Source organism: Perna viridis, chromosome 8 (genome assembly GCF_037379345.1).
Source record: "Perna viridis isolate PV_CMFRI_1.1 ecotype Kerala chromosome 8, ASM3737934v1, whole genome shotgun sequence".
In the NCBI taxonomy this organism is placed as follows: Eukaryota; Metazoa; Mollusca; class Bivalvia; order Mytilida; family Mytilidae; genus Perna; species Perna viridis.
The window spans coordinates 36,173,706-36,184,518 of NC_142452.1; the positions used below are offsets into that span (position 1 = coordinate 36,173,706).

The 10,813-nt window shown below is 32.2% G+C and overlaps 1 protein-coding gene across 1 annotated transcript; it reads right to left on the minus strand.

The window, feature by feature from the left end:
• Nucleotides 1–251: 251 nt before the first annotated feature.
• LOC148610353 (uncharacterized) lies at nt 252–10,414 on the minus strand. The gene is made up of 12 exons (XM_088542867.1): nt 10,247–10,414; nt 9,426–9,575; nt 8,510–8,623; nt 7,578–7,847; nt 6,913–7,048; nt 5,988–6,204; nt 5,198–5,356; nt 3,789–4,137; nt 3,308–3,602; nt 2,925–3,051; nt 1,179–1,412; nt 252–793 (listed from the first exon to the last, which is right to left on the minus strand). Exons 3-12 carry the CDS (start codon nt 8,562–8,564, stop codon nt 473–475), a joined length of 2,163 nt encoding a protein of 720 aa, XP_088398993.1. The 5' UTR covers nt 8,565–8,623; nt 9,426–9,575; nt 10,247–10,414; the 3' UTR covers nt 252–472.
• Nucleotides 10,415–10,813: the final 399 nt, after the last annotated feature.

The window sequence follows — 10,813 nt, forward strand, 5'->3', positions numbered from 1 at the left end:
CTTTAATGTTAGATTGACCTTCGATGGATATCCTCGGACTATCAGTGAAAATAACAAAATAAATTGAAGGATGGTAGACAATTACGAATCCGCAAATACGTTGATGTATAAAATGTGCAAAATTTGTCTATTTCTTACTGATACGCATGGAATTGCCGAACAAGAAAACAAAACCACACAACAAAAAACACAAGAAACAAAACAAAAAAAAAACAAAAACAAAAACAAAACCATTTAATATACAATAACGAAAATATTTAACGCATTCATGATCCTTTAACGATTAACATAAAAGTTGGTTCCTCCTTGGCCAATGAATAACAAACAAAACATTGTTTTGATATATAAAGTCAATGGTCCCTCCTTGGTCAATGGTTTTTTCATATGCAAAAGTCCATCAAAAGTCAAAGCAAAATTAAAGTGCAAAACCGCAGCAGATGAAAGAAAATGGCTACAGGTCATCATTCTCCTTTCAGTGGTTTTGAAAGATTTGCAGCCTAGTGTTCGGAGGGTGTGACAGGAAATGACTTCCTGTCACACTATAAACCCGTAATGTACAGGGGTGGGTGTAATTGATACTTGGTAGGCATACCTCTGTACTGTTCTTAAATTCATCATTAGTATAGCAATGATCACTGAAAAGATAACTGTAGTATTCAACTCCACTCTCTCTGTCGAAAAAGCCTTCCCAATGGGCATCAAGATGTAAATCCTGCTGATAGTCGACTTCCGGTTGACCTTTTATACCGTCATGCACGGATCCTTGGTGGGGAGGAGATACATCAATTGTTATCTGAAAATGTAAATGCCTTGTTTCTCAAACTCAGTTCTGAATAAATAATTATTCCCTGTTTTTATAAAAGCAACCGTCTTAAATCAGATATTTGAATCCATTGATACATATTATTTCTTTTTAATCGAAAATTAATATTACACAAATCTTTAAAGAAACTCTCTTGGGTATGAAATATATGAAAACTCAATACATGTTAAAAATGAAGCAAACATCAATTTTTAAATTTATTACAAGACTCACAAAACGATATAATTGTTATGTCGTCTGAAACCGAAGTTGCCCGAAAAATATTAATTTCAGACTTAACTACTTTGACATATTTTCTGTGGAGTGTCATTTAAAATATCAGTTGCATATTTATTTTTTTTTTTTTTCATTATACCTTTTTAACAGCTGTTGTTTTAATCAGAGCGTTGTTAATCACTGTTACTTCAATGAAATAATCGGAATCATGTACACCTTTGTCTTTCCCTGCTACCAACCCTGCGTGTTTCCCAACCTCCGATATTTTTGGCACGACATAGAAATGTTTATGGTAACAGCCATGGAACATGGTACAATAACAGGACGGTCCTCGTGGTTCATCTATGTATTTCGTCTCACATACAGTAAGGTTCTAAAAACGTATATAATATATAATCTTAACAATTGAAATAAGCGAGTCGAATCGACGTCATTATGGTTAGATTTTGTTGAATTATTTGAATTTATATGGTAATATTAACGTAGATGTTCAAAGACAAACTGCAAAGTGTAAACATACAATATGCACTTGCAAATGCAAGTTATAAATGTTGAATGTTTAAGTAGTAGTCTTTGTAAGAATCATGCAAAATCTGTAAAATGTGAGATACCTAAAAATAAAAAAAGCTACATATTTTGATTTTTGATATTACGTTGATTTATGGGTCTATATTATGTGTAATTATTTATTCGAATCTGCCTGCTCTTAGGAGATAATCAACATTAAAAATCTAATAGATTATATTGTATTTGAGCGTCATTTACAGAGTTATCTCCCTTAATTTTAAAATCTACAGTGCATTATATATATTTGTTTATCTCCTAAGAGCACGGGGTATATGAAAAACCGACTGGTGATTTCTGTTTAATATGGCATTTCAAACAAAATATCAAAAATAAAAATATATAGACTTTTCACCCATGAATCACCTTTGCATGATTCTTAGCGGGAGTACTACTTAACATTTCCAAGTAAGAAATGTTTATACATGGAAAAACTTTATTATGCAAGTTATTCATTGATAAAAGATGTATTTAATACATTATATTATTTTATATACTGGACACCATACTCTGCTTTTAAGTTACAAACAAACACACAAGCAAACAAAAACAACAAAAACAACTACAACAAAAAAAAACCAAAAAAAAAAAAAAAAAAAGAACAAAAAAAAAAACAAAAATAAACAAAAGCAACAAAAAACAATCATATATTTAAAATTTATACATGTTGTTCACCAAATATGACGGAAGAACTAAATCCAAAATATAATTGAATATAAGATGTACAAAACAAAACCAAACCTGTCGTAATAGGAAGGAAAATCCACATCGAAGGAACTGCCATATGCAATACGAGGAATGAAGCCTCGATATTTGAGGCATTTGGAAATTTATATTACTGCACATTTTTTTTTAAATGACAAATAAAATATGATAAATTTCGGGGTAAGATTAGTCTAGCTACTGTGTTTGCTTTTCTTACGGTATATCATAATATATTCAATAAAATATTTGAAAGAAAAATTAAACCTTTGAATTTGGAAAGTTCGTTTCTTTTATGGCGACGTCAACGAATTATCAATTTGGTAATTCACAAACGTATCTTGAATATATGTAATAATGCCCATTTAATTAAGAAAAAAAGCAAGATGTCTTTATTAAAAAATGTTTCTCTTCAGTTGAACTTGAAAATGGTAATAAATTAAAGTTGTACATTAACCGATCCTCGTTTTTGTTCACAATATACCGAATGTAATAATGAAAATCGGCTCTTTGTCTCGAATCGTTTAGCATAGTGCTCATTTGGGCGATCCAACGGAATTAAAATGAAAAGCAGGAGTCATGATGGCTTGTAAGGCATAAATATTAAGTTAAAATATACCTCTGCCATTCCTTGGGCATGCAATTCAGCTTTTCCATGAAGAATCACGTTTGATGTATAGTTGTCAAACAGTCGCCATTCAATCTGGTTTAGCCCGCTGTCATAATCTAAGGCATCCCATTCAATTCTATGTTACAATTTATACAAACAAAAAGTTTGAATGACGATATGCTTGGAGTAAGAATTAAATTGCAAAACAAGTTTTTGTTTGTGTTATATATTATCCTAGGTATGTATCATGTCTTATTTCTAAAACAAATAAAATAATAGTAATTATGATGATAATAATTAAAAAAAACACGTCATTATATTCTGTTAACGTAGCATCTTTGATACTTTATACTTATTCTGAATGCATAGACATAATCCAATGACGCACTTACGTCATTTTTGAAAAATCTTCAACACTATGGACAGAAATATTGACGTGATCACCACGTGACAACCACAGCTCATCTATTCTAGGAGGACTCGCGTCTTTGTAAACTGTTATGGTGTCTTCGATGTATTTCTCGAAGATGTCTATAGCTTTTACTGTGATGTCCAACCGATTTCCATCATCCCAAGGCACAGTTATAGACCCTCGTTGAGATTCGACCTCAGGTGTTGCTGTAAAAGACTGTTGTGCTGCAAGGTTTGGCGCATACACTTGGTACTGTATTTCGAACCGTACAACGCCTATTCATAACGAGAATAAAATACTGTATTTTATTATTATTTACAAGAGAACGCAATTTATATTACATGTTTCGATTAAAATATTAATTCATGTATTTAATTTAGATTATTTAGTTTTGGGGTTTTGATAATTGTTGCCTTTTATTTATATATTTTCGAAGTTGTAGCTGGAAAATATAATATTACCATGGGAATTCGGAATAGCATCAACTGTTCTTTTCCCTTCATGATCATCATACTTGGACTCGACATCTGATAGTTTCTCTACTCCATCAAGCCAATGATTTTGTGTATGTCTGTAGTTTATAAACCTATCAGTCCATATTACACTCAGGATTGGATCTTTCACTGCTACCCATGTGTAGTTGGTTAACTTAGTCGATTCTTGTACTAATGTTCTTTTGTTGGCTTTAATCTCTACTTTTGATTGGTCATCATAAAACACCAAGCATCTTGTAACCTTATAATTTTGTGCCTTGTCATATACAGCAACTGAGACAGAATACATTCCCGGGGATGTCAATGTGAAGTTAACCTTAAACATAGGGCACGCTTATACTGAGATGAAATCCTCTCATATCACTTACCACCATATTGCTTTATCCATTAATGAAAATGTACAACTAACTTGAACTCATCATTTAAAAGTAATCATAACAGTAGGATTACTTACTTAAACTAATTTACCATTTAACCATGCTAAAACATAAACTTTACATTGTCATTCTTTAAATGTATTCATCTTCAATTTAACATTTTGTAGTGGGCAAATAAATATGCCACAATGAAATGGAAGCCTGAATCGCTTACCTGGTTAAAGTTTGTCGTTCAAAGGCAATACATTTAAGACGGAGTTGTCCAACAATTTTGACTCTAGAATACTTTGGAAAGATATCAAAAGGATCATTTCAGCGATTGAAAGTTTCTTTGTATCTATTATATGTTTCAAGATATTGGCTGAGATCTGACAAAAATGTCATTTTTTCATCTTTCAAAGGTAATAACTCTTACAACCAGTTGCCTGGCAATTTTGATCCCTGCAGACTTTTAAGGCCTTATAATAAGGACCATTTAAAAAACTACTGTCTGACGCTATGTTCTTTTTTTAGTAACGGTGTCCATATTTTTCGACGGATCAAAAATCGCCACATCAGTTCTATGCAAAATACATGTACCCCATGGAACATTCAAACTAAATTAAATATATTGTTGAAAAATAACATTACAAATTGCAACAAATTGCTCAACAGATTAAAATCAAAATTTAACCACGAACAGATCTCATCAAGCTGAACACTTTTACTTATCTAGAATTTGTCTTAACCAAACGGTTTTTGAGATATAAACGAAAAACTACTGTTTGATCCACATATTCTATGATTAGTAACGGTGGCCATGTTTTTCGGAAGATCAAAAATCCCCACTATGCAGAATACCTTAAGGATCATTCATACCAAGTTTGGTTCAAATTGGTGAAGTAGTGTCAGAGGAGAAGAGTTTTGAAAAATTGTTAACGACGACGACGACGACGGCGGATGCCAAGTAATGCCTATAGCTCACTTGGCCTTCAGCTAAAAAAGATTTGCTGAGAATACCGTAGGCGTTCCTTTGAGAATATTATTGCCCGTTGCTACGGCCTTTGTTCCAGCTTTCAGCTTAATTCCATCAGATGCTAGCTCAAATACTTCATAGTTATAATGCTCAACTCCCGCAAGATCATCAGTCCATCCATTCCATGTGACTATAATCATTGCCTGTTTAACGTAACAAAATATAAGTATAAAAAGACAAAGGGAATTATATGAGCATTTGGTATATAAAGGGTTGTTATTTTAATGGAAAATGGGGATCGAACGGTAAACATGTATAATGTAAATTTGAAATAGGAATTTCATACATGTAGCCCATGGGTTTGAGGTTTTCACCGCTCAATCCTCTTCGCATAAACATCTTTTTAACTCGTAAGGATGACAACTAAACTACCTAAGCTTTTGATAGAATGGATTATTTGTTAGGCAGCGTCAAAAAAAATGAAATGCTTGTGGTTGTTTTTATGCCTTGAGCCAATTTGGTGTGGATTATAAATGAAACATTCAAGTGTTGTAGATCATGTGCAGAAAATAGGCCTAATTCCAAGTCATTAAGATAAACAGCAAAATAAGTGTTACTTATTGACATCATGTAAAAGGGGATTCGTAACAGTTGCATCAAATTCCTTTGAGAGTTTTAGAGTAGATGTTGAGAAGTAGATGGTATCCTTGTTCACAAATATTTAAGCATATGTTTATCATAAAGAACCGTGTATCAACGCTAGACGGAAAACGAAGATTGAGTTGAAACATGAGATAAAGAATGTCGGTAATCTTCATTGGTTTATGTAGCTACCTTTTCAGTGATATCAGTTGTTTTAGCCGGTGGATCTGAACAACTACTTCCAGGAATTACACATGCATGATATGGATTAATTAAATCCCACTGAAAGGTGTAGCTTCTCGACAAGGTCCGGCCATTTAGAGATACCCTTCTTTTCTGGTTAACGTGTGCCTCTCGATCTAGATAGATCAGGTAACCTCCGTTTTGTACTGTCCACTTAAATATCAAACTAAATGGAAAGCAGAATATGAGTGTGCACTGTCACACACACACACACACACACACACACACACACACAAAGGTATATACATGTGTTAACTAAAATACCATTCAGGCTTTTCAAACAGGATTAATAAATGCAATACAAAAAGTCGTTCCTTTATCATATTGTTCAGCGTACATGTGTATATATGTAACTCGATATGTTTAAGTATTCGTGTGCCTTTACTAGTATATTGATACGCTTAGAAAACGTTTGTATTTCATTTCTGGAGACATAAACATATCTTAAGATTCTCGTATTAGATATTTTAATATTTTTCTAAGTTACAAGATGATAGGATAAATAATTGGAAATAGTGAATAACCTTGATATGATAACGAGTGTCAAAAAATGCCCAGATTTAACGAGTGTGCGGGCCCGAGATAAATCTAGGAGCGTTCTTGGCACAAGTGATTATATTTTAGTTATTCACGATAACCAGTTGATTATCCTATTTATCATGTATCCCTTATTTCTTGCTGTTTTCAACATAAATTTAAAAAAAAAATGTAAACGGCGAAATTCCATCGGTATTTGTGTTGTGCCATTTTGGCGAGGAAGGCCCGAGAGTGAATTTACAGAATGTATTTAACACTGAGAGGTATCGGAAATTTTACCTGGGGACATTCAGAAAGTCACTGCAATCAACATGTATATAATATGAAAAAATGATACCTGTGGCTGTGTCTGAACTGCCACGTAGAAATGTCAACAAAATTGTTTCCTTTTTGCGAACACACTTTATGACCGATAGGGGAATTTTCATTTGAATAACAATTAAAGCTTCTCGTTTGTCTTGAATAATTGCCACCTGCAAATTAAATTGTAAATTTTATCATACAAACAGAATAAAGAACGACAAGTAACATAATGATAATAAGCAATATGTGTTCATTGCAAATAGTGATTCGACAGACATCACCATCTTGCTTTCAATTGTTTCATGAATATTTATGCTAAATTTAACCGTGCTAAGGATTCTTGTATATAGATCTGTACAAAAACTGTGTATGAATAAAACACATCTAAGCATAAATTAAATTTAATGCGCACAGAAGAAGGTTTTTAATGATTGTTTTCAATTGATTGCAACAATATTAGATATGAACGACTTTTTTTCGCTTCGTTGAATTCACCACGAAAACAAACAAACAAACAAACAAACAAACAAACAAAAAGTATGTAAAACAGTAAAACAAAAATAACAAGATTCAAGATTCCCCCTAACACTTTGTATATGGGAACAAGATGATAAACGCCAATCAATCATTTACACCGCCAACCAACTTTATCAAGCGAGAAAAATCGCCATTTGTACATTATGAACACCTTTCAAATACCTCTCTCAAAACTGAGTTCCATCCTAGCAGCTATAATTCCAAATTTAAAGTCCGTAACGTAATGCTTGTCACCAGTTGGGTCAAACTCCGGAGGCCGTCCCAAATCAGGAAATTTGTTGTGGAACTCTACTTCCGCTTTGTTCCAAGCAACGTTGTTTGTCCATCTGATTGGCTGCGCTCCAGGGTCATTTGGATCTATTGGAGTCGTTATAATTTTTGTTGCGTGAGATAATTTTGCTTCTGCGTACGTAACATTTACGTCAACGGTAACTGAAAAACAACATTGAACAGATCTTACGTGTACCTACCATGTCAAAATGGATAGAAAAAGCGTTATGTTCAAAGATAAATAATGATCATTAAGGAATATACTATTTTTCATGAAGCACATATATCTAGTACATCCATCCAATACTATCTAAGCTAAAGGTAATTAGGAAATCATTGCTTGCCATCCTTTTCGACAGATGTATGAAAATAAGTATCATTATTGTATTTTTTTAAAATTCCATATAACAAACCTTTTTTTTGTCAAAATTGTTATTTATTCCTCTAAGTACAAAAGCAATAGAAAATATTTAACGTTTCATTGTTTCACTACCTGATCTACACGTTGACCCTATTGAAATCAAATTTACCGAGTTTGTCCGTTTAAACGTTATAGGAAATTGTCTACTGTAAAGCTAAACTAAAGGTCAGCTTTATTTTCTTAAAAGAAAAACCCTTGAAAGACAACCTCCTAGCATCATACCTGTTTAAGATGTCAATTATTTGAAAAAAAGATACATATAAAACATCAATGCAAGACATTATTAACATGAATGTACAAATATTGATACATTTATAATGTAGTTGTCATTTCTAAGGGAGGAACTACGTGCTTATTTCTTAAATTGATATTTTGTTTCTTCAATAATCAATATTTTACATACTGTGATCACAATGTGTGCCATTAAAACCATTCATACAAGTACATTTTGATGCCATTTCGTCTAAACAAGTACCCGGAAAACACCTTGTACTATCATATCGCCAGGAGCAGGCCTCTGTTGAGAAAGATTACAAATCATTATATTTCAATTCAGTTAATCATGTCGATAAAAGCCATCTTGCAAATAGCAAGTCGTGATTTTAAAGGAATTAAATTTTATTTTTTTTTTTTAATTTTTTAAATTAAAATCAATCACCGATATCTCGAACCAGAACATGCAAAATAAATCATTATTATAGCCCTCAGTAGTTTATTTTGTTGAAGGCTCGAAATTGTGTGCAATCACAATTTTTGTAAAGAATAGATGAAATATGCATGAAGTGCGCATGCAAGTGCACATGTACTCATGCATAAATTCTGGAAAAAAGTTAAATCCTTATAATTTGAATCCCTAAATATATCCGACATAAATCAGTAGTTTTTTTTTTTTCTTGTAGGTTCTCATTCAGTGAAATTGACACACTAAATTGACATTCCAAATGGTGGCGCCCAAAAGACAATGTGACACGGGTGTCAGTTTCAATATTCAAAATATTTTCGGGCTTCTGATAACCGCATTATTTCCAAAATTGTTGTTTGAATATGCAATGCCTACAATGAAAGGTATAGAGCAGATAATAACATAATAACAATTCTAAATGGCCTTATCTCTTGTCGAGCCTTCTTGTTTACGATATTTACACGCAATGGACTCTGTTGTAAAACCTGAGGTCGTGAAAGGTAAGCAACCAATCATATTGTACGAATAAGGCATATGCTAATTAGATTGGAATTATTGAGGGATAATAACATTCATATATATGTACAGAAATACATTAGATATTTAGAAGTAGTACAGTCTTGATGAAATTACTTACTCTCGCAAGTCTTTTTTTTCAAAGGTGGATATGGTATGTAAGCTCTCCAACTTTTTTTATCAGCAACAATTTCCCCGTCACACCAGTTGCAATGGTTGTCACTTACTTTTGTACACTTTCTGTGGTTGCAATGTGCAATCTTTGGGCAAACTTAAGTGAATTAAAAAGACTTCAGCATCAATTATATATAAACGACATATTTGGTATATGTCGAAATATTGTTCGGTATTAGCAAGTGTGGAATTGCAATGAATTATACTTTGGTAATTATATCTCTTCTTTATTGGCAATGTATCATAGTTCTGATTGAAATTGAAACAGTTTAAATATTCAAGGGTGAAGACAAGAAGTACTTTGGTATACTATATATCTATAAACAGACACATGTGAAGAAATATATATTTGTAGTTCAACATATGATTACGTATGCATGATTAACTGTGATAAATTATTACATTTCGTGTATTTTGTTTATATATGTATGTTAATCATACACATGTATGTACGTTAACCAATATTTACGTTTAAAAATCGTAGGATAAACATACGATTAAAAATATAGTTTTCAATATAAGACAAATTTATTATCATTATTATGATTCCCATACGATTATAACAGTTATGTTGCATTTTTATGTGAATCATTCGCACCTATACAAAGGGGTTGATTCAGATAATAGGATTTCTTGCTTTAAAAACATCAATGAGGGTAATGGAAGATATCAGTGTACATAGAATGTTTTATTTCATTTTATCTTTTTTTATTTCATTTTCAATTGTTCGTCATGATTGAATGGTATCGCGTCAAAGAAGATGCTTACTTCGACAATAAGGTCCATCGACGTAAAATCCATCATTGCAATTATGACATAAATTAGGTCTGTGACATGAACCACCACTAAAACTTTCTCTTGAACCATCCCGTCTTCTTATTTCGTCACCATAGTAACGTTTGTGACATGCTTTGTCCCGAATCTTACCATCACAAATGGCTTTGAAATAGAAAAGTATTATGTAAGGTGTGTGATTAAACAATTAATACTACTAAATTGTATTTCCACAAATTTGTTAATCTTGAATTTTAATTTATTTTTCTGACATGCTTAAATTTACTTAAGAACACCTTTCACTGACAACATAATCAATTACGAAAAAGCAAACAGAAAGTGTTTACCAACATAAATATAAATTCAAAACCAAATTCATTAATGCATACAAAATGTCTGACGACATCAGTTCTCGATTCATAGTTAGATCGGTATTTAAATTGGTGTTTTTACGATTTTACAAACACATCAAATACAAGGATGTAGAAAAAAATCAACCCTTACGTTAAAAACGTCTTTATCTAGTTTTGTTATGCCTGATGGTAAATTAAATATAAGGTT

Coding starts and splice junctions, on each gene's coding strand:
- LOC148610353 (XM_088542867.1), bottom strand. CDS start 8,564: ATGGCATCAAAATGTACTTGTATGAATGGTTTTAATGGCACACATTGT. Junction 3,052..3,307: donor GAAGATTTTTCAAAAATGAC/GTAAGTGCGTCA, acceptor ATTGTAACATAG/AATTGAATGGGATGCCTTAG. Junction 1,413..2,924: donor ATGCCCAAGGAATGGCAGAG/GTATATTTTAAC, acceptor ATACGTTTTTAG/AACCTTACTGTATGTGAGAC.